The 24,615-nt window shown below is 45.2% G+C and overlaps 1 protein-coding gene across 3 annotated transcripts in view; it reads right to left on the bottom strand.

Annotated features, from left to right (window-relative positions):
- The window catches only part of polr3b (polymerase (RNA) III (DNA directed) polypeptide B), a 91,047-nt gene that overhangs the window by 43,401 nt on the left and 23,031 nt on the right, over positions 1 to 24,615 (bottom strand). For all 3 annotated transcript variants that reach the window (XR_011346844.1, XM_069904490.1, XM_069904491.1), the window contains exons 12-16: positions 20,579 to 20,713; positions 16,463 to 16,624; positions 14,839 to 15,039; positions 11,083 to 11,245; positions 1,649 to 1,802 (exon numbers count right to left, since the gene is read on the bottom strand). Coding sequence is in view for 2 of the 3 variants with exons in the window: in XM_069904490.1 (XP_069760591.1) it covers positions 1,649 to 1,802; positions 11,083 to 11,245; positions 14,839 to 15,039; positions 16,463 to 16,624; positions 20,579 to 20,713 (815 nt within the window). In the remaining variant the exon portion in view is untranslated. The remainder of the gene's footprint in view (positions 1 to 1,648; positions 1,803 to 11,082; positions 11,246 to 14,838; positions 15,040 to 16,462; positions 16,625 to 20,578; positions 20,714 to 24,615) is intronic.

Below are 24,615 nucleotides of genomic sequence, written 5' to 3'. Positions count from 1 at the left end.
CAGAGAGAGATGAGCATCTCTCCACTGGTTTAAAGCAACCAAAGGTGCTTTACGCTGCTGTATTTCCACACAACCAGTCAAGGAAGAGAGCTGAATCACTTGAGTATTTTCCTAATTTAAAGCAGGGAACTCTGAGGAACTGAGTGCTGCACCACTCTCCATGATATTGGAAACATTATCCCCGTTGACAGAAACTTATTGTTGTAACTAGTTAGCTGCCTTAACTAATCAGGTAACCCTGAATGAACTGCATTGGGTCTGGGGTTCAGATGAAAGATTATTTTTAACAATTTGTGCTAATCATGGAATTGAGGTTCCATTAGGTTTATCCCAGTCTGAACTAACGGGGTCTTTAGCAACAAAAGGAACTTTTGGAACCTTTCAACCTTTAGTTGGAGGTGTTAACAAGAGAAACTTGAAGAGAGATTCACAGCTGTGGTGGAGTAGTGAATGGTGAGCAAAGATCAAGATGAAGTGGGCCAAAGAATAATCCATAGATTTAACTCAGACAAGGAACAGCAGATGGAATTTGTCTGGAAAGTGTGAGGTGTTGCATTTTGAGAAGTTAAACGGGGTGAGACTTGCTCAGTGAATGGTAGGGTCCTGGGGTCTGTGGTAAAAGAGACTTGGGGCTACAGTACAGAGTTCCACAAAAATGGCAATGCATGTTGACAGCGTGGTGAAGAACGTGTTTAGCACTTGGGGCACTGAGTACAGGAGCAGGGACATCACGTTACAACAACACGAGATTGGTAGGACCGCACTGGGGTAATGTGTGCATAGCTCTAGTCACCCAGGTGGAAGGAAATATATCATTAAACTGGAAAGGATACAGAAAAGAGTCATGTTACCAGGACTTGTAATTCAAGGCTGGAGAGGCTGGGACATTCTTCCCTGGAGTGGGAGCAGTTAAGAAGGTGGGTGGATTAGCTTCTAGAGGTTTATAAAATCAGAAGGGGCCCTCAGAGAAAGGAAAAAAAAATGTGTAGAGGAATGTCGGCCCAACATGGGCAAATGGGACAAGTGTCGTAGCATGGACAAGTTGGACAGAAGAATCTTTTTCTGTGCTGATGAAGCCCACGACTCTAAAAGCTACTGATCACCTTCCTTCACTTCATCTGGTCACCATGTCCTCTTATCCATGCCCCCCTCACACTCCAATGCAATCACTCCACTGTGGACAGCTATGCTTTGATCTCCTGCAGTCCTTGCTGGGGAGTTTCCCTCCTTCACTGTTGCCTATTCCTCTCCACCCCTTCCTCTCCATTCCCTCATTCCTTCCCCTTCCCTCCCCATCCTTCCTTTCACCTCCCTCTCCCTTCCCTCCTCCTTTCCCTCCTTCCTTGCATTCCCCTCTCTCTCCCTTCTCTACATTCCCCTCCTCTTCCCCTGATCCATTCCTGTCTTCCTTGCTCTTCCACTCTCCATTCCTTCCCTGCCTTTCCCTCCCTCTCTCTTCCCCTCTCCTTTCTCCCCCTCCCCTTTTCATTCTTCCCTTCACCTCCTTGACCTTCCCTTCCCCTTACCTTCCTTAACTTTCCTTCCTCCCATCCCTCCCCTTCCTTGACTGTCTCACCTTTTCCTTGCCAGCACGTGTGGACCTCTGCACCCAGAGTCATTACAAAGATTGCCGTTTCCTGGTGGTTACCTGCAAAGTCTGCCTCCATCTGAAGAAATGTACACACAGCGGTCTGTCAGGTTTGTGGATATGGAGACAAACTCATTGATGAATCCTGCTCGTCTCATCAGTCGGAATGTTTTCACCAGCTTCTGGTGATCATGTATTACCCCCAAGATGTTACCTGATCACAGCAGGAGCAAGAATGAGTTCAATATGAGTGCAGGCGTTAACTATATTCCTAAAGCAGACATCCTGAAACCGTCACAGAATCTAAACCATGCAGTACAGAAAGAGGCCATTTGGCTCACATTGTCCAGGCCAGCTCATAATTTAGTCCTCCACTCCAGCACATAGCATATATACTCATGTAATGCTCAACACCACCCCCCCCACCCATTTTTGGCCAGAAAAAAAATCAAATTTTCTATATGACATGTAAAAGTTGACCCCCCCCTCAATTTTAGGCCCCAGCCACCCACCCACCCAAGCTCCTAATCATCACCAAGGCTGCCTGTGCACCTGAGATCCCAACACCCCAACCATCACCAAGGCTGCCTGCCCACCTGAGCTCCCGACACCCCGACCATCGCCTAGGCTGCCTGCCCATCTGAGCTCCCAACATCATGACCACCTGGCCGCCAGAGCTCCCAATACCCCGACAGCCCACCCACCTGAGTTCCTGACACCCCGACTGCCCACCCACCTGAGCTCCCAACACCACGACCACCTGCCCACCCAAGCTCCTGACACCCCAGCAACACACCTGAGCTCCCGATGCCCCCATCATCCATCCACCCAACCTCCTGACACTCTAACTGCAGATCCTTGTCCCAGTCACCCACCCACCAGAGTCCCAACGTCCTGATCACCACCCATCTGAGCTCCTGATTGCCTGCCCAAGCTCCCGACGCCCCAATCGCCCACCCACCTGAGCTCCCAATGCCCTGACCACCACCCACATGAGCTCCCAAGACCCTGATTGCCCGTCCAACAAAGTTCCCGATACACAGATCATCCTAGCTCCCAATCGCCCACCCATCCAAGCTCCTGACACCCCAGCCACAGACCATCTCCTAGGCCCACCCATTCACCCAAGCTCCCGATGCCCCGATCGCGTGGACGTCACCCGGATCTGGCCATCCAAGCTCCCAGTGCCTTGAACGACACAAATACTTCCCACAGTCAAAAGTTTTACCTGTTTAAAAGTCAATCCCCCAAATTTGACCTGTAAAATTGGTCCAAAACACTCAACTATTACACAAATAGATATGGTACCTTCTTGCCTTTGTAAAAAATTCCAATGGAATTCAATTTCTTCCTAATAATTTAACAATTCTGTGTGCGAAAACATTCAGCTTAATCTCTGTTTTGTGAGAATGATTTTAAACTTAAGATTTCGGATAATAAACCACTAGCCAGGGGACAAAACTTTGTTAAACACCATGTAGTTTTGAATACATCTCCCTGCCCCAGGAAGAACAATACCAATCTCTCCACAAACTTCTCACCCTAGAATCATCCATGAAATTCACTTCAGTGCTGTCTTAATGACCTTAAAATCTTCTCTGGGATGTAAAGAATGGTGTGTCTTAGATCTTTTGGCATAGTCATGAATGTCAAATAGTGAGAGGTGTGCAGGGACAGAGGGGATGGGAATGTATACTATAGACCCTGAGTTAGCTTGACAGGTAGATAGGATGGTTCAAAAGGCACAGGGCTTCATTTTATGAACTGTGGGCAGGGAAACAAGGTAAAGAAGTTAAGGTAGAATTGTATACATTAGTTCAGCTCTGGAATTTGTTGTAGAACAGAGAGATGTTAGGGAATAAGTACATAGTTCCATGAAAGTATGCAGACAGGGTGGTGAAAAAAAGCATTTGGCATACTTGAGCTCATCAGCCAGGGAACTGAGTAGAGGAGCTGAGACATCATGTTATAACGGTACCGTACGTTGGAATATTGTGCTCAGTTCAGATCATATACCGGTGCAGGAAAGATTTCATTGAACAGGAAAAGGTGGAGGAGTCACGTGATGGAGTAGTGGCCGGTGGGGGAACTCCAGCCCTCTCCAGAAAAGATAAAATGGCAGCGAAGAAAGAAAAACCAAAAGCAACAGGAAGAAAAGAAGAAGGAAGGACGTCGGAATAAGAAGGTGAAGGCCTTACCGGTACGAGGAGGCCCGCCGTGGAGAAAGAAGCCCGCTCCCTGAGGTCAGTCGAAGCCCCGAACTCGGGACTACAAAAATGGCTCACGGATCCAAACAATGCTCAAGACAAAAATAACACTGACGGGAGGGGGGACCAGCTGAGGAGTCGATCTCCACAGCTGAAACAGGCAACTACAACACAACAGCAAGAGGAAAACAGAAAATAACGAGAACAAGAAGGAAGAGAATAAAAATAAGAAATCAAAGAAACAACAGAGGACCAACTCAGAGGAAGAAGACCAGCATCAAGACACTTCTAATAAAAATAAGAAGACCAAAAATACCCAACAAAATAAAACAAACAACCCAACAAGAAAACCAGAAGAGACAGAGGTAAAGGACACAGATCCTGGAGTGGAGTCAGAAGAAGAAGAGGAAGAACACAGAGAAATGGAAGATGAAGGGAAGGGCAAGACAATGGATATTTTTTTTAAAGAATATATGGAAACAGTAAAAGAATGGCAGACACAAGAATTCAGTGAAATAAAAAGAGTAAAAAGTACAGAAGAAAAAATGAATAGATTAGAGATGGTCATGTCAGATATAGGAAAAAGAGTGGACAAGGTAGAAGAATGAGAAACAGCCGTAGAAATGGAAGTAGAGGACTTAAAAAAAGAAATTAGAAGAATTTGATAAAAAAGTTAAAGAGACACAAGAGCTGTTAGCTCAGAAGATAGATATAATGGAAAATTATAGTAGAAGAAACAATATAAAGATAGTGGGCCTTAAGGAAGATGAAGAAGGCAAGAGTATGAGAGAATTTATAAAAGAATGGATCCTCAGGGACCTACGAAGACCAGAATTACAGGAAGAAATGGAAATAGAAAGGGCACATAGAACATTAGCCCCTAAACCACAACCACAAAACCAAGATCCATTCTAGTAAAATTCCTAAGATATACAACAAGAGAAAATATATTGGAGAAAGCAATGAGGAAAATAAGAGAAGACAAAAAGCCACTGGAATACAAAGGTCAAAAAAATTTTTTCTATCCAGATATAAGTTTTGAACTCCTGAAGAAGAGGAAGGAGTTCAAAGCAGCAAAAACGACCCTATGGAAAAAAGGTTATAAATTTATGTTAAAATACCCAGCGGTACTTAAAATAGTTATTCCAGGGCAGCAAAACAGACTATTCTCGGATCCGGAAGAAGCACGAAAATTTGCAGAACTACAAAACAGACAGAGAGATGAAGAGATGTAACAAGAACAAAAATGACAACAAACTATATGTTTGTGTGTATGTAGGTATTTATATATATATATATATATATATATATATGTATATATATATATATGTATATATAAAAAATAGAGTATAGGTAAGAACTAAGAAGGGAAAGAAAGGGAAGAAAGGAAGTAAGGAGGAAATTAGTTCATATAATTTTATTCATCAATTATATTTAACTCCTGAAAAATTAAAGAAGTTTAAATATTTGTGTTTTAGATGTCATAAGGAAGTAGGAATCTTACATTCAGTTTGGTTAAGTGAGACAATTAAACCTTTTTTAGAATAAAATTAAAGAATTTTTGGAAGTTATGTTTAAATTTAAAATAACTTTAGAATTTATAACATTTTTATTGGGTTGTAGCAGCGGCTCCACTGCTAACTGAAGGATCACACAACCAGACGGGTTGAGTTCAGTGAGCAAAAAATGATTTATTACAGGCTGCCTGGCTGATCTTATACTCCCAGCCCGGACCTGGATGAGAACCATGCTGGGGTGCCCCCGATGTCACCGAGGTGTCATGTGGGTCCCCAAGCGCGGGCTTCTGAGCCCGGTGTCAAGGTCGGGAGGAAACCCCCGACGGCGCCATTTTGGCCTACTGCCCCGCTGCGTGCGTGACAAGCGGGGTCGATTCGCCTGCCTAATGGCATACCGCCACACAGCCACCCCCTCCCCAGAACCGGTGCCAATGTCCTTTTTTGCCGGGCAGACTTGTTTATTGGGTTGGGCCACAACTACTGGCTTGGTGGGGTCGAGGTGGGCTGGCTTTAACCTGTCCACCATAAACAGTTCCCTCTTACCACCGATGTCCAGTGTGAAAGTGGATCCTGAACACTGGATGACTTTGTACGGCCCTTCGTATGATCTTTGTAGAGGTTCTGTGGACGGGCCCCACCTGATAAAAACGTACTCTACGGAGTACAGCTCGCTGGGGATGTAGGAGGCCCACGTGCCGTGACTGGGTGGCAGTGGGGGTGTGAATGAGTCCAACTGGGCCTGGAGGCGGGGAAGTAGACCATGCGGTGACTGCTGGGGGTTGTGAGGTGTGTTGACAAACTCACCGGGTGCACCGTAGACCAGCTCGGCTGATGATGCCTGTAGGTCTTCTTTGGTTGTCGAGCGGATGCCCAGGAACACCCAAGGCAGCTTGTCCACCCAGTCGGGGCCGGTGAGGCAGGCTATAAGTGCTGACTTAAGGTGGCGGTGCAATCGCTCGACTAGCCCATTGGCCCGTGGATGATAGGCCGTGGTGTGATGTAGCTCGATCCCCAGCCTGTTGGCGAGCTGTGCCCAGAGCGCAGAGGTGAACTGGGCACCCCGATCACTGATGAGGTGGTTCGGGAAGCTGAACCGGGCAACCCAACCATTTAAAAGCGCTCGGGAGCAGGAGTCCGTGGAGGCATCTGGCATCGGGATCACCTCGGGCCAACGAGTGGTGCGGTCTACCACTGTGAAAAGGTAACGGTTACCTCGGGAAACGGATAAGAGTCCGACGATGTCCACATGTATGTGGGTGAACTGTTCCTGGACATGTTCGAAATCTTGTATGGGCGCTCTGGTGTGCCTGTGTACCATGGAAAGCTGGCAATAGGTGCAGGTTCTGGTCCAGTCCGTAATCTGCTTCCGAAGCCCGTGCCAGACGAAACGTTCTGCCACCATACGGACTGTGGACCTGATGGAAAGGTGGGAAAGGTTATGGACATGGTGGAAGACTTGCCTGCGTCACTGCTGGGGTACCACTGGTCATGGGGTGCCCATGGAAACATCGTAAAGGACGGTGCCCTCACCGTGAGGAGTCGGAAGGTCCTGAAGGCCCGCGTCTCCTCGTCGGACTTCTGGTTCCGGGTGAGCTGGTCGAAGTCGAGGCTGGGTGTCAGCGCGCAAATGGCCGGTTGTGAGAGTGCGTGGGCAACCACGTTGTCTTTCCCCGCCTTGTGCCGAATGTCGGTGGTGAACTCCAACACGAAGGAGAGGTGACGCTGTTGGGGGGTTGACCAGGGATCTCTTGCCATAGCGAGCGCCTGAGTGAGGGGTTTGTGGTCAGTAAAAATGGTGAAAGGCCTCCTCTCCAAGAAATAGTGGAAATGACGCACCGTCAGGTACATGCCCAGCAACTCACGATCGAAAGTGCTATACTTGCGCTCTGGCGGGTGAAGAAGTCGGCTAAAGAATGCCAGTGGTTTCCACTATCCGTTGACCTGCTGCTCCAGGACGGCGCCGACAGCTGTGGCAGAGGCATCGATGGAGAGCGCCATATGCAGATCGGTGCGTGGGTGGACAAGCAGGGTAGCCTTCGCGAGGGCATCTTTCGTGGCTTCGAATGCCCTACTGGCCTCTGGAGTCCAGGTGAGTGTCTTGTCTTTGGCTGCGATGAGGGTGAAGAGCGGCTGCATGATGCACGCAGGGCCTGGAATTAAGCAGTTATAGAAATTGACCATACCCGCGAACTCCTGTAGCCCCTTGAGGTTGTCTGGGCATGGGAGCTCCCTGATTGCACTGACCTTCGTAGCGGCAGGTGTGGCTCTTTTGGCTGTGATGGTATGACCCAGGAACTGCATGGACTCTTTCATGAACTGGCACTTGGCCGGATTGATCTTTAGGCCGAAGTTGGCCAGTCGGGAGAAGAGAGTGCACAGGTGAGACTTGTGTTGTGCCCGGTCTCTGCTGGCGACAAGGATGTCATCCAGGTAAATGAATATGAAATTCAAATCCCTTCCCACTGTGTCCATAAGGCACTGGAAGGTCTGGGCAGCATTCTTGAGCCCGAACGGCATGCGTAGGAACTCGAACAAGCCGAAGGGGGTGATGATGGCCGTTTTGGGTATGACTTCAGGGTGCACCGGGATTTGGTGATACCTGCGCACCAGGTTGACCTTGGAGAATACCCTCGCGCCATACAGGTTGGCCGTAAAGTCCAGGATGTGAGGGATCGGGTTACGGTCAGGTACTGTCACGTCGTTAAGCTGTCGATAATCTCCGCAGGGGCGCCAGCTTCCGGAGGCTTTTGGGACCAGGTGGAGTGGTGAGGCCCATGGACTGTCGGAGCATCGAATGATCCCCAGCTCCTGCAGATGTGAGAACTCTTCCTTTGCTATCTGGAGCTTATCTGACAGGAGCCGGCGTGCCTTGGCGTAGACCGGCGGGCCTTGGGTGGGGATGTAATGAAACTTCCCGAGGCATGGTGAGGCAGCGGAGAACTGCAGCTTGAGGAGGGACGGGAACCGTCCAGGATACACTGAAACTCGTCCTTGGGCGTGCTGACCGTGGCCATCTGTAGCTGCTCTGTGTGGGAGGTGTTGAGGCGAACGGATTGGAAGATACAGGCATCTACCAGTCGCCTACCTCGAATGTCGACCAGGAGTCTGTGGGTGAGGAGGAAGTTGACAACCAAGATGGCGGTTGGAAGGGACGAAACAGTGAACCTCCACGAGAACTTCCACTGGCCGATCTGGATGTGGACAGTCTTGTCTCCATATGTTCGGATCTCCGTCGAATTGGCTGCACGGAGGGGAGGTCCTCGAGGCGGGATCCGGGACTCAATGGCTGTGGCCGGGATGACACTGATCTGGGTCCCAGAGTCGACAAGGATGCGTTGGCCGCTGACTGAATCCCGCAAAAAGAGAAGGCTGTGTTCTTGGCCAGGGCTGACGACACTTCTGAGCCTTGGCTCTCCAGAGCTGATGGAAGAAGCAGAGGCTCTTTGAGGCCCTTGCAGGGGCTGAGTGCTCCACCGCAGCGCTCGAAGAAGGCTTGGCGTAGTCATGCCTGCGACTTATAACTTGCTGGACTGCTGAGCCCTCCGGGAATCATTTGAGCCATAGCTCCTGAGCCTTTTCAGCGACCTTCCTAGAGTCGATGAAGTTCTCCTGGGACAGTAACAGCTGGATGTCTTAAGGTAGATTGTTGAGGAAGATGCGCTCAAAAAGTGGGCAGTTGGTGTGATTGCCCATGAGCGCGAGCATCTCATCCATCAATTCAATTGGAGTTCTGTCCCCCCAAGGCATCGACGGGCAGCATCCGAGCAGCACACTGGTGCCTGGAGAGGCTGATGGAGCCAGTGAGCACCCGCTTGATGGTCCCATACTTATCTTCCACAGATGGGTGCTGAACGAGGTGCAGCACTCGTTTGGTGGTGGCCTGGTGCAGGACGGCGACCACCTGGTAAAACTTGGTCGAATCCGATGAAATCTGGTGGAGGTTAAATTAAGCCTCTGCGTGGTTGAACCAAGTCTCTGGCTCCTTAACGCAGAAGTCAGGGAGCTTGATGGCTATAGCGTTGATCATTGTTCACGTTGGGTTCAAAGACGTTTGAACCTGTCGGGGTCACCAATTGTAGTGGTGGCTCCACTGCTAACTGAAGGATCACACAACCAAACAGGTTGAGTTCAGTGAGCAAAAACTGATTTATTGCAGGCTGCCTGGCTGGTCTTATACTCCCAGCCCGGACCTGGCTGAGAACTGAGCTGGGGGGGGGGGGGGGGGCCCCGACGTCACCGGGGCGTCACGTGGGTTCCCAAGCATGGGCTTTTGAGCCCGGTGCTGAGGTCGGGAGCAAACCCCCGACAGCGCCATTTTGTCCAGCTGCCCCGCTACATGCATGACAAGCAGGGCCGGTTCGCCTGCCTAATGATGTACAGCCACAGGGTGATATGAAATCATTATGCTTAGAGTTCAAATTAGATAAATCTCAAATTGCTTTCCTGAGGTTGGCTTTAGCAGTAGCTAGGAAATGTTTAGCAGTCACTTGGAAGAATGATATTTAGTTGAATATTCAATGATGACATACGGAGATATGAGATCAGGTATTCCTTTAGAGAACGTATAATTTACAAAATAATTATCCTTTTTTGTGAAAGTTTGAAGCCCATATATGGATTGGATACATACTAATTCTTGAAATATTTTCCCATGTGTGGGTGGTATGGTCCCCAACCATGACAAGTTTAAATGTATTATTTTAATTATTCTCCTCCATCTCGCTCTTTCTTTTTTCTGGGGTAGATTATTAGGGGGGTGGGAGGAATGGGGATGAGGGGTATTATGGGAGTTCAAGAGGCCACATGGCCTACTCCTGACATTTTGATAAATTTTAAATATTAGGGAACAATCAAGGAACTTGGGGATTGTGCAGGAAAGTATCACTGAGGTAGAAGATCCCAGATTCAGTTCTGGTGCTGTCTGTAAGGAGTTTGTACGTTCTCCTTGTGTCTATGTGGGTTTCCTCCCACCCTCCAAAAACATATGGGGGTAGTAGGTGAATCAGGTGTAATCAGGGTCGTGGGCTGAAAAGGTCAGTTACTGTGCTGTACATCTAAAACTTAAATGTAAAAGTTAAAATTAGCCATGATCATATTGAATGGAGCAGCAGGTTTGAGGAACCCAGCGGCCTATTCCTACCGTCTCTCGTGCTCTAATTAAAAAAATCAAAGCAATGAACATTTTAAATGGAGAAGATCTGGGAACATTGGCCAAGGGATGATCAAATGCAAGATATTCAGGACAAACAAGACATAAAACTGTGAATCGTTGAAGAAGAGTGGACAGCAATTAACGAGAGGGAGAATGGAATGATGGGGCAAAGTCGGGCATGGATGAGGACACAGTTCCAGCAATAGTACAGGCTGGATGGGCAAAGTCAGTGCCATTGTTCTAAACCTGGAGGCTGCTCTTTCAGATCCAGGTTTAAGCCACATTCTTTGTGCAAGTACACAGGCACGCTGTGCCTTCCTTCCTTGCTACCAATGGATTCCAAATGTATCTGTCATCCATGCTTGGGATCACTGTTGAAATACTCTCGTTATTGGCTTCACTATGCTGAGAGATTACATGCTAGGAGAAAACCAAGGTAGAGATAATCAGACTAAAGTTAGCTACTTTCCAACGTCGAAAAACAGAGCTGAGGGATTTGATGCAGATCATCGGAGATCCTCACTCAACCTCCCTGCATCAAAGTTAACCCAAAGGCAATGCTCACTGATTCCTGGTGGATGAGGGCTGGTGGAGGAGCACATAAATATTATTACTTACCATTCAGAAACACAATGAACACGTTTGGATACGAAAGCTCTTCCCCACAAAGCAGATTTACATCTTCCACACCAAGATTGAAGGCTAGTTTAATGATAGGAGAATCTTCCATATCTGTTGTAATGTGTGTCATCAGAGCTAAATTCTTCACTAGGCCACAAGCCTATGAGGACAAAATGGTACATTTAAAGAAGAGTTTTTCACATGTTATGAGAAGTTTCAGGCTACAGGACACGAATCCAGGTGGTCTGAGGAAGTGTATTTCCATGTCAACCATACTTAGCTTCCCCCTCTTCCAGCTGGATGAGCACTGAAGAGGGAAGCTGCCGAAGGCACGTGGCCTGATTGGCCTCCTCCCCAAACTAAGAGGCTCTAAAAACATTATTGCGTGTGGTAGCATAAAGCTAGAGCTCGAGCACTGGTCCAAAGAGTTCAAATCCCACCACGGCACCAGAGAAAAATCAATTCAGGTCATTAAGTACAGACTTCAATTGGGTGGGCATGTGGACAGAGGTATGGTTGATGGGATTTAACACAGAGAAATGTGAGGAGGCTGCATTTCGGGAGGTCTTGTTGAAGCTGCACATGACATTGGTGAGGCCCCAGTTGGAGTATTGCCGTCAGTTTTAGTCACCACGCTGCGGGAGAGATGTTGTCAAGCTGGAGAGGGTGGGGAGAAAATTTACAAGGATGTTGCCAGGACTCGGGGGCTTGAGCTACAAGCAGGCTGGGGCTTTATTCTTGGAGTCCAGGAGGATGGGAAGGGGTGTACAAAATCACGAGAGGAATGGATCTGGAGAATGCACCATCTTTTGTCCAGAGTGGGGGAATAGAGAACCAGAGCACATAGGCTTCTGAGGGGGCAGAGATTTAACAGGAACCTGAGGATAACTAGTTTTTTTTGCATGGAGGGTGATAAATGTATGAAACAAGCTGCTGATGGAGGGGAAATGAGGTAGGTAGGACTGCAATGTTTCAGATACATTTGGAGAGAGTGTCAGTGACCTTGAAATTTGCACATTGCCACAAACACCATTTCCTTCACCAATGTCCTGCTTTCACTGCTCAGTCTGGGTCTATTCATGATCCTACACACTCCTCCCTGGTTCTCTTGTCTGTCTACAGCCAAAATATCATAAGACCATAAGATATAGGAGCAGAAATAGGCTATTCAGCCCATTGAGTCTTTACCACCATTTAATCATGAGCTGATCCATTTTCCCACTCAGCACCACTGCCTGTCTTTCTCATTACCTTTAATGTTCTGGCTAATCAAGAAACTATCAATTTCTGCCTTAAATCCACCCAATGACCTGGCTCCACAACTGCCTGTGGCAGTAAATTCCACAGATTCACCGCCCTCTGGCTGAAGAAATTGCTCCGCATCTTTATTCTAAGTAGTTGCCCTTCAACCTGAAGTTGTGCCCTCTTGTCCTAGATCCCACTGTGGGAAACAACCTTTCTACATCTACTCTATCCATACCTTTCAACATTCAAAATATTTCAGAGATCCCCCCTCCCCCCCCATTCTCCCAAATTCTAATGAGTAAAGGCCAAGAGCTATATGTCCTCATATGATCACCCTTTCATTTCTGGAATCATCTTTGTGATTTTCCTCTAAACCCTCTCCAACATCAGCACATTGTTTCTTAACTGAGCCCAAAACTGCTCACAATCCTCTCAGTGAGATCTCTCCAGGGCCTTCTCTTTTTGGCTTGGCTTCGCGGACGAAGATTTATGGAGGGGGTAAATGTCCACATCAGCTGCAGGCTCGTTTGTGGCTGACAAGTCCGATGCGGGACAGGCAGACACGGTTGCAGCGGTGGCAGGGGAAAATTGGTTGGTTGGGGTTGCTTCAAAATCACATCCCTGCTCTTAGATTATATTCCTCTTGAAATGAACGCCAGCATTGCATTTGCCTTCTTCTCCACCCACTCAACCTGCAAGTTTTCCTTCAGGTTATCCTACACGAGGACTCCCAGGTCCCTTTGCATCTGGGTATTTTCAATTTTCTCCTCATTTAGAAAATAGTCTGCCCGTTTGTTTTTTCCACCAAAGAGCACGACTGTCCACATTCCATCATTGTATTTCATTTGCCACTTCTCTGCCATTCTCCTCACCCAAATACCTTAATATACAACATAAAGAGAAGTGGCCCCAACACCGACCCCTGTGGCAGCCAACCAGAATATGATCGCTGGATTCCAACCCTCTCCTTCCTGCTAATCAGCAATGTTCTACCCACGCTATTATTTTTCCTGTTATACCATGGGCTTCTGTTAAGTGTCCTTATGTTCAGCACCTTGTCAAAGGTCTTCTGAAAATCCAAATACATAACATCCACTGCATCTCCCTTATCCAGCCAGCTTGTCACCTCTTCAACAAATTCCAATAGGTTTGTCAGGAAAGATTTTCCCCTAAGGAATCCATGGTGGTTTTGGCCTGTCCTGTCATGTGGCTCCAACTACTTCGTAACCTCATCTTTGACACTCGATCCAACATCTTCCCAACCACTGACAATGACAGGTGTGTAAAATCACTCATTCACCCCTCATATTACAGGAAACATTTCAGTAAAATAATGTTGTCCTCACACTATTCAGACCGCTCTCTCAGTTTCTTTGCACCGTGGTTTATTCTGCTGTGCTTAGTGTTCAGGTAGACTTGCTGGATAGCACACAGAACAAAACTTTTCACTGTACCTTGCTATAAGTGGCAATAAACGTAAACTTGATCAGTTGTTTTAATAAAGAACTTCACCACATGTAATTCAAAAAGTTAGGCCGCTACATTAGTAAGGAACACTGCCCTTGCCTTCTGTACCAACAGCACACAGCCTGCCCTGGTCCTCCACACAACTTTACCTGAAGAACAATCCTGTTTTTCATACGTCCAAAATATGAAGAAGCCTACAATACATCCACTGACTGATCATCCTTCCAAAGGCCCACCATCTGTGGGGAAGTTTCCCTACTATTAACTATACACCCTGACACCTGACGGTGAGGCTTCCCAGCACCTCAGCATCTATCCGACAGCAGCAACTGTTTCACAAATAGCCTGAAGAAGTGGATGTGTACGTGAAAGGTGCTGCCCTTTGGGAGATGAAATGTAAGAGGAATGCCTACAGTTAATGGCAGGACTCTCAAAGCCACTGATGCATAGAGGGATCGGGGAGGGGGAAGGGGGTAGGTCATTGAGGCCACAGATAGATAAATAAGGTGTATGATATGCTTGTCTTCACTGGTCTGAGCACTGAGTGAAAAAGTTAAGAAGTCATGTTGCAGCCTCGCACTTACTGGCCATGTTATAGAAGATGTGGAGGCTTTGGAAAGGGTAGAGGTTTACTGGGGTGTCCCAGATTGGAGGGTACGAGTTATGGGGTGAGGTGGACAAACTTGGGTTGTTTTCTATGGAGTGTAGGAGACTGAGAGATGATCAGTTGGAAGTGCATTAAATGATGACAGGCAGATGGTTCGAGGTTTTTCCAGGGTCAAAACATGATATATTAGAGAACACACAGGGGAGAATGTTGAAAGGAGATGTGCAGGGCAGATTTTTTTAAAACACAAAGCCTGGAACAAGGTGCCAGTAGTGGTGGAAGCAGATACAATAGTAGCATTTATATGGCTTCTATTTGGACACATGAATATGCAGGTACATGGGATGAGAAACAAGCAGAGCTTTAGTTTAACGTGAGGACCATGTTCGGCAGACATTGTTCCATGGTTTTTATAAGTCTCAGAGTGAGCGTACCTCTCCTTCAGGAGTATCTGATGGACACAGCATTCCCCACTGTGATGGCTGAAGTGATCTGGGACCACTCACTTTCCTGGTCTTTTCAAACTGCGAGGAGATCCTGGTCATCATACCCAATGCAGCGATGTAAGACAAACGTGACAACACTTGAGTCACACCCTGACGATCCATCTTGAATCTTTTGAGAGACCAGTTTCCCTGGAACAAGTAGAAGTGACAATAGTTTCAGTATACAGGTTTTAGACACAATACTCCAAGGTTCAGCTATGGTAAAGATGGGGAACTTTGATCAATTGTGCCAAATTCATTCAGAACAGACGACCTGTGTGCAGTACATTTTAACGAGTCAACAAAGCTTTGCCAATTTGTCCAAAAATCCTGAGAAATTCCTGTTTCAGAGTTGCAGTTTGCAAAACAGCAGTTTCTTGATCCACAATGCAGGGGTTTTAACTACTTTACATGCAATATTCTTGTGGGCTTGACAGGAGTGTTGTGGGGATGATACATCTCCTGGTTAGGGTGTCTGGAACCAGGGTTGGTCACAATATAAGCAGTCAATCACTGAGGACTGAGATGAGAAGACACTTCTTCATTCAGCCCACAGTGTTGTGCTGACATACTAACCTACTCTAACAACGGCCTAGAATTTCCCTTCTGCCTAACCCTCCATTTTTCTCAGTTCCACCTATCCCTCTGTACTTACTCCCAAACACCTTAACACTATGCCCCCCTCCATGTTAGTCATTTCAGCCCTGGGAAAAAGCCTCTGGCCATCCATGCAACAATCAATGCTTCTCATAATCTTGTACACTTCTATCAGGTCATACCTCATCCACCATTGCTCCAAGGAGAAAAGACCAATTTCACTCAACCCACCCTCATAAAGATGTGGATGCTAAAGAGAGAGTGCAGAAGAGATCCTTGTAAATCTCTTCTGCACTCTCTCTTTAGCAGCCACATCTTTATTGTAATGAGGTGACTAGAACTGAACGAGGTATTTCAAGTGGTGTTTAACCAAGATCTTACATAGTTGCCACAGGACTTGAACTCGATCCCACATTTAATGAAGGCCTTAACATTATCAATTGGTGCAGCAGCTTTGAGTTTTCTATGGACATGGACCCCAAGGTCTCTCAGCTCGTCCCCTCTGCACTGAGTCTTCCTATTAACATTGTACTCTGGCTTCAAATTTGAATTGTCTACCCAAAAGGCTGTAGAAGCTTAATTGCTGAGTATATTCCAGACAGATTGCATGTTTTTTAGAAATTATTGAGTCATTCAAGAAAGTGGTGATGAGGTAAAAGATTCTCAATTATCTAAATGAAAGGGGTAGGATGTACAGAAGCTGAATGGCCTTCTATTTCTTGTGTTCTTGTTTAATTGTCAAAATGCTCATCGTCACTTCAAATGAACGCATTTGTATAGAAATATTACACCTTGTATTCAATGGCAAGGTGTTGATTTATAAGGTCAACAGCAGTTCATTATTGGCAAGGAACCTTTGAACAGTGGCTCCCATAACCATGATACAAGAATCAAACACTCAGAAAGAAGGATGAGAAATTAAACAAAAATTCAAAACAGTCACCGACTTGAAGCTCAGAGAACATCAAGTCCTTACTGTTGAGATGGCATTGACCATGCCATTAGTGATCTGGTCCTGGCGCATGTGTTTGACGATGTCAAACTGGGCAGCCCGCTGCTTGGGGATGATCTGGTCTGCGATTTTTTTCAACTCAGAATTGAACTTCTTGAATAAATCTTCAAAGAGGAGTGAGAGGAGCTGTTGAAACGGAGAGAGTGGCAGTTAAAAAGCAGAGGACAGACAACCCGTGATAAAATTCATATATTGCTACACCTGGAGTTTCAATAAATCCGGGAACAAATAAATTCATTTGCAAACAGTTCATCAGTGGCATTTAACACACACAATAAACAATTACACATTTTAGAGATACATTAGCATCCTGATTATGCCATCATGAATTAGTTTAATGTCAGGGAATTCTAATTAGATGCCTTGAGATCCCTACTTGACTCTGAAGTCCTCCAATTGCCAATTCTAGTTGTGAAATTAAAGGCAGTGGGGTACATTTAATTACATTATCAGAGAGGGTAGGATTAGACAATCTCCAAAGCCGACACGCTATTCTTTTGTCTCCAGGGAAATCCTGTGCTTTCCAGGGTGTCCAGAATTTGGGACTGTTCCATATCTCTCACCAACAAAGCGAGCAGCATTAGGGATAAAAAGCTGACAACAAAGAAGAGGGAAATGCAGAGGAAATAATGAACACGTTAAAAACACAGAAAATTAAGGTGAAAGATTAAGCCGTAAAACTGGCAGGTTTTACAAGCACCTCCACTGGCTGTGGGCCTACTAAACCTCTAGTGGTCGTACAGCTTCAAACTGCACATTGGAACGAGCATGAGGGCTTGACGCTCCACTCTTATCTACAAGCCAACCCAGACTTAGCTTTCCCCCAATCCCATGTGGTGTGGAATTAAAACTCATTGTCTGCACGATTTTTTTGAACACAACAGCTTTGTTTCAGCATATTTCAAATATAAGTGACATATCTCCCTCTTTGGACCATGTAGTTTATGGTCACAACTCAATTTTCTCAAGTACACAGGGAAACAGTGGCTGCAGTCTAACGACAAAATGACAGCATTGAATATTATGCAACCATCTACCCTACAGCATCAATGTGGGTAATGATTCAGAGACATAAAGAGTACATTTTGTGAGATTTAGAATAATGTCCAGCCTTCGCATTTGAATTGTAAATTACAGTTTATAAATATATTTGCTGTATTATTTTTAATTTTATCGGTAAAACTAAAATAAATGTTTGTGTTCTTTCCTCTCAGTCCTCTGTGCCAATGTTCTTCTCCTTGCTGTCCAGGGTTACAGCAACGACTTCTGCAGTTTGACCGCCCTGTCCTCGTCATATTCCCCCTGCTCATGCTTCTGCTAGCCTACTCTCCATTCTCCCTTCCTTCCTCTGGTTTCTTTTCTCCACCCCTTCCCTCTCCATTCACAGAGGCATCCTTCCTCCCCCTGTCTGCTGGTGTGCCCTCCCTCCCTCATCACCTCCTTGGGCCTGTGCTCCTCATCATTTTGTTCAGGCGCCTGCCTACATTGGCTTAGACCTTGATGAAGGGCTCAAGCCCAAAATGTTTTTATCTTTGCTATAGGAAAGACACTGTGTGGCCTGCCGAGTTTCTCCAGCATTGTATTTTTACTGGTATTATCTCTGGTCTCTCAGTTCTGGAACATGCCAATTGGCCCAACAGTTCCTGCCTGTGCACAGTTGCAGAGTCCTGGATAGTATTGAAGAGCTGAGTCTTTACTCCCTGGAGGCACAATGAACCTCCTTGATGACCCAAAAAAGTCACAACAGGCTGGAGGAATGTGGGAAGGTTGTTGCCAGATGAAAGTTGGTGTTAGGAATATGAAGTGCTGTGAAGAAGAGGTGATATAAACTGGACCGCTTAACGCTAAAATGGATTCATGAACAGAGATGCCTCAAGCAGTTAAATGTGAGGTTATCTATTTCTGTGGCAATAACAAGAAGGTAGACTATCTGAATGGTGGCAAATTAGGAAGAGCAGGTGGTGAAGAAAGCAGAACAGCTCTTTTCCCAACAGCTGTTAGGATCTTGAACCTCCCAAATCACTTGAACTATACCACTGCAAGACTACAAAGATCTGCCTTTAATGCTGTCATCACACATTTTTGCTCTTCCAGCCAACTGTAATGAAGAAAATATTTATTACAGGACAATTCTGATTATCCAAAATCCTCAGTTATTCAAATTAAAAAAATTTTTTTTTGGCTAAATGAGGATATCAGAAATCCTCATTTATCTGATTTTTTTGGAGCCGAACTGACCTCACAGGTTGAAAAAAAATTAACTCGACATGAAATTAGAACGATGATTGTCCTAATTTCAGGTAACCCCCTCCACTCTCTCTTTCCATTTCATCTTTACCTTCCCCATTGACTTTTCTCTCTAACTCTCCCTCTCAAACTGCACGCCACTGTCTCCTAGCAGCAACCGGTTGGAAGAATCCCTTGTCCTGGCATCATCAAGGAGAGCGGCCTCCTGGGCAGGAGTGGGACCTCGGTCTCAGTGGCAGGCTGTCCCCTCCCCCCTTGTCACACCAGATGCCAACACTGACTCCAGTCGGCCAAAGGGAGAATTTGGAATTGGGACTCTGGCATCAGGAGCTCCGGTGACTAGGGAGACAGGAGCTCTCCAACTCGCCAGTGAGCGTTCCATCAGCCGGGAAGCCTCCATGGGGATCAGTGGCAGCGGTGGGTTCGTCACGGTGATCGGTGGTAGCCAGCATTTTTTTGGTGAAAATTAAACATTATTTTAATGCTTAAAAGGTCTTCCCTTGTTTGTTGTTGTTTAAAAATTTATGATTTGATGCTGCTCTGTGCAGTTTTTAAAAAATGACCAGTTCTCCGAAAAAAACATTTATCTGACACTGTAGAAGTGATCTCTGTGTGTGTTTCTCTCTCTGAGAGAAAGCCTGTTTGACTCTCTCTGCTTGCAAAACCACATGACCCTCTTACAACAGCAAGTTCTCTTCCAGACCTAAGTGGCTCAGACAAGCTCTTTCATCTGATCTTTTTGTAAACAATAATCCATTAGTGAAGTCTCTTGGGCACTCTCCAAAGCTCTTGCAAAGGCTGTGGGGCTGATATGTCTAGCATTAGCAGAGCTCCAGTATTTCAAATAAGATATGTTAAAGTGTTTGTATGTAACCTAGTCTAACAAACCTTTTCCAATTTATCTCCCAAAAACAAATCTATATACTCTGCCACAAGAAAAAGGGGTGCCATTGATAGACAGCACAAGAACATAGAATAAAACATGCGAGGATAAACATTTTTGTTGGGAACAGGATGGCTGCCAGGGCTGGGACTGCAGGTGAGTTCTACCGTAGCACTCAAAGGGGAGATGATAAAGTGTCCGATACAGAGGAACTTACATAGCTCTGGGCAACAAGTGGAGGTTTGGTACCAACTCACCTGGGATTCACCAAGCTGAATGCCTCCCTCCCAGTAGAACCATTCTGTAACTCTTTCTCAATCCAAGGAAACCAGTTAACTGACCTGACAACATGCTGGATAAACTGCATTAAGAAAATTTATATATTATTTCAAGGTGATTCAAATTCAACTTCAGCAAGGGAACTTTGTGAAGCCAGCAGCTCTACTTGCAACAGTACAGTGACACAGCTGAGAGAGCTGTCACTTCACCGTGACCCAGCTTCAACCCTGACCTCCAGCGCTTCCCCAGGAGACATGCAGGTTGGTGGGATAACTGGCTAGGGGTAAGAGTCTTGGGGAGGTGATGGGATTCTATGGAGAATAAATTGGAATGAGTATGAGTTCTGAGGGCGTGGGCTCTCTGGACAGAAGGATCCATTTCTGTGCTGTGTGACGATGATTCTCCTACGTTTCATGTCCTGCACTCTCTGTAGTTCAGCCTTGAATCTACTCATTAGCAGGTATCTTCCAGATAAGAACCATGTTTCCTCTCGAACTGATCTGACATTGGTCCAAAGGTTTAGTTACTCTTCTCTGTCCCCCACCACCCTAACATCTTCAATTCATTCTTCTCCTCTTCTACAACCAGTAGAAAGATATCAGACACAAAATGGAAACTAGGTCTGGGGGGATAAGATGAAGGGGTTGGGAGAAGAGGGATGTCAAGCCTACCTGGCCAGCCAGCTCCAGACGCTTGTTGCCATAATAATCTCTGTCATCTACTTTGTTGGCTCCTTGAGCTAAGATCACTCTCCGAACCATAACTGCTGTGTAGATGCATTTGGCACGGAAGTTGAACTCTTTGACCTGCAGATAAAGAACAAGCTGTCACATTGTACCCACCGTTTTCCAACTATCCCATTTCCCTCTTTACCTACGGACTTGCTACATTTGCCTTCTGAAGTCCTGCTGAATAAACTATCACTGTCCTTCCTCCCAATGAGTTCTTGAATATAACAGCTCAGTATGCAAAATTAAAATCTTCCCTCCATTCTTCAGCTTGGATGAAGGGACAAATTTGTTAAGGGGAGGGGGGGGGGTTTGGACAGTGGACGTTGCTGCCTTCCGCCTTTCATAGATGCTGCCTGGCCCAGTGAGTTTCTCCTACATTTTGTGCTTTTCTAGTATTCCTACATCTGCAGAATCTCTTATTTAAAAACATTTTCAGACCCTGCACAGTTCATCTACAGCAGCACTGACTTTAATCTACGCAGTCTGGGGAAGAGGAAAGGGTTTAATTTCATTCAATGTTTGTAGACATCTCTCACCGCTGGTGAAACACCAAAGTTTGCAGACACTGTGATTGTAGTAAAAACACACAACTTCTGAAGGAACTCGGCCCGTCTCGCAGCGTCCAAAGAAGGTAAAGGTGTATTACCAATGTTTCGGACCTGAGCCCTTCCTCAAGGTATAAGCAAAAAGCAGGCAGACATTGTCTTGAAGAAGGGCTCAGGCCCTGCAAGAAAAGGAGAATGAGGAAACAAATGGTAAAACTAAACAAAAATGGGAACAAGATTTAAATATAAAGATAAAAAAGGAAACATGGGAGAAATTATGTTCTGGAACGATGAGAAATACAATAAATACAAGGTTACGTATGATACAATATAACTGGATACACAGGCTATACATTACACCTCAAAAGTTAAATAAATGGGACCCAACAGTATCTGATAGATGTTTTCGATGTAAAAAAGAAATGGGAACAACAATTCATGCAATCTGGACATGTGAGAAAGTAGAAAAATTTTGGGAAGATCTCAATCAGATATTAAATAAAATAACAGAAAACAATATACCAAAGAATCCAGAGATCTTTCTCCTAAGTAACAGAAAAAACAAAGAATTTGGAATTGATTTGGAGGATGCACAAAAAAAGATTTGTTAAGATAACTCTAGCCGTAGCAAAAAAATGTATTATGTCAACCTGGAAATTGGAAGATAATTTGAAAATACAACAATGGTATATAGAAATGAATAAATGTATTCCATTAGAAAAAATAACATATAGTTTAAGAAATAATATTGAAATATTCGAACAAATATGGGAGCCTTACATGAAACACAATAGAGAAAACCTACCGGGGACACTCATTACCTAAGTTGATGGAAGGAGAAGGAAAGAAAAGAATGGACTCAGTAGAATTTCTGGTGTATTTTTGTTGAGTGACAACATTGTCTGACTGGTTTAATATATCCTAGATTGTATACCTTAAATGGATGGGAGGGGAGGGGTGGGGGGGGTGGGTTGGGAGGAGGGAGGTGGGGGGGAGAAAATGGCACTGTATATGTGTGAAAAGGAAAAAGTGTGTATCATGGCTAATGTGATTTATGGTGTGAAAAATAAAAAATTTTAAAAAGGGCTCAGGCCCGAAACATTGGTAATATACCTTTACCTCCTACGGACACTGCGAGACGGGCCGAGTTCCTCCTGCATTTCTACTAATGAAATGATTTCCGTGTGAATGTCCAAACAGATAGTCAGTACTGAAAATGGGTAGGAGAGAACTAACTCACCTGCTGAAGTCCACGTAAGATTCTGAGTTCCTTTTCATTCACAATGAGGTCTAAAGAAACACAAGTGGCTTTAAGCAGCCTTGTGTACATGTCAGACAGTGGGCACTGAATTTCTGACAGCATAATCTTCTCTTCATCATTTATTGTGGACATCTTGTAAAAAGCCAAGTCACAAATATTCCCGGCTATAGGTGATGACGGTAAAGGTACAGATGAAAAGATTTAGCCCCATCACAAACTTGATGACAAAATCACAGGAAAGAGGAAAGATCTCTTTAATGAGGTTTGGCCTTATTGACAGATGAAATCACAGACACAGAACAGACTGGAATCAGAAAGGCAGAGGTACCTCTGAGAGGAGTAAACTTGCAGGGAACTACAGAGAAAGGGGAGAGGAGATGACAATGTAAAAGCAAGGGATTGGTGGATGTGGAGACAATGTTGGTCAGTGAGATCATGGGTAACAGGTGAACAAGACTTGTTGCAACACTGGGCACATGCAAGAGCTTTGACTGACTCACGTTTAGGAAGGGTGGAGCTCAGACATGAGAGTTTGAGTACAGTTTATCAGAACAGTACTGAGAATACTGCAGTGTGCAATGATAGAGGGGTTGAAGCTAAACGCAGGAGGTACATGAGCTGGATGGTGAGGAGGGGGCGAGCCAAGAGAGAGGACCAAGCTGCACCCAAGGTTTTAACCTACCTAAAAGTATTTATTTTTTATAACACTTCTTGGAAAGAGTGGTTAGATGGGGAAAAAGTTGAAAGAGATTGACCATGGACGAAGATGCTGCTGACCATGGTTGATGGAATTTTCAAAGGAGTGGAGAAAATCAGGGCTTTCTTTTCACGGTCATGGCCTGGTGCAGGGGCATTTTTTTTCAACTGGCTAACTGGATTCTGGTGTTGATCGGTGAAAGAATGGGTTACTATGGGGACGCCAGTTGCATTGCGGAATTGTTCACAATGTGTAAGGAAAGAAGCTGCAAGACTTTAAACATCGAAAATCCTTTGTACAAGGGAATAAAACAGCCCAATAAAAAAAAACACAGCATGTGCTGACCAGTGTAACCATTTATAATAGAGATAGAAATATGGACATATTTACTCAGAGGGAATGTCACAAGAGACTTGGAAAAGTGGAAGCTGGAGATTAAGATAAGGCTGTCAAACAGGCTGAATGAAAGGGTGCAGATTATCTGCACTTCTTTAGATATTTATTAGAAAGAGGATTTATCAAGTGGGTTGCAAGGTTGCTAGTTATTTTATTATTATTATTTTTTTTACACACAGCACGGTAACAGGCCATTTCGGCCTACAAGTCTGTACCGCCCAATTAATCTACACCCCTGGTATGATTTGAACAGTGGGAGGAAACCAGAGCCTTGGGGGAAAACCCACGCAGACACAGGGAGAAGGTACAAACTCCTTACAAACAGTTTGGGATTCGAACCCAGGTCCCGGTCACTGGCGCTGTAAAGGCGTTGCACTGACTGCTACACCAACGGTTCTGCCCAAAGCAACCCCTTTTAAACTAGCTATATTTAGTTCCGTATTAAAGCATATCATAACGAAATCTAAATAGAAACACTACTTTTGTAATATTAACTCCAACAGAAATAAATGTTATTCTTACTTAACTGTACCTTGAAGGACACGCACAAGAAGACAGGGAATATTATTCGAATTGGAACATTGCAAAAATAAAGCAGAAACAAAGAGAGGTTAGCGCATTGGGTGAGCTCCCTTCCCTGTTGTGACAAAGAGTCTTCTCTCAGCATCTGAAGTGTTGGCAGAAACCAGAGAATGTTTTAAATGCTTCCACTTATACTACAAGTGCAGTGTCTCCATATCACATGAATGGAACCACCAGCTATTCCATAGAGGGTTTTATTTGATTATAATTATAGATGCTGACAGGTGTGACCCAGTGACCATCCTGTCATACTAGTTATAGTCTCTATCTGGAGATACTGTATATGCCATTGTATAGGAGGACCGTGGAATTTCAACCTAAAATGAGAGATACCCTTTGAATAAGTCAACACCCCAGCCCACCCCCCCCCAAAAAAAATTGGCACTTATGCCTGACCAGTGGATGCTGTTAAAAAGCAAATCACAATATTTTAATAACAAATGATCATTTAAGGGTTTAAATTTTATTTGGATATTTCAAAATAAATCACTGTCGG

This window comes from Narcine bancroftii, chromosome 11 (assembly GCF_036971445.1).
Source record: "Narcine bancroftii isolate sNarBan1 chromosome 11, sNarBan1.hap1, whole genome shotgun sequence".
Taxonomy (NCBI): Eukaryota; Metazoa; Chordata; class Chondrichthyes; order Torpediniformes; family Narcinidae; genus Narcine; species Narcine bancroftii.
The sequence above is the reverse complement of the archived record's forward strand: the minus strand, read 5'-3'. Positions and strand labels throughout refer to the sequence as shown.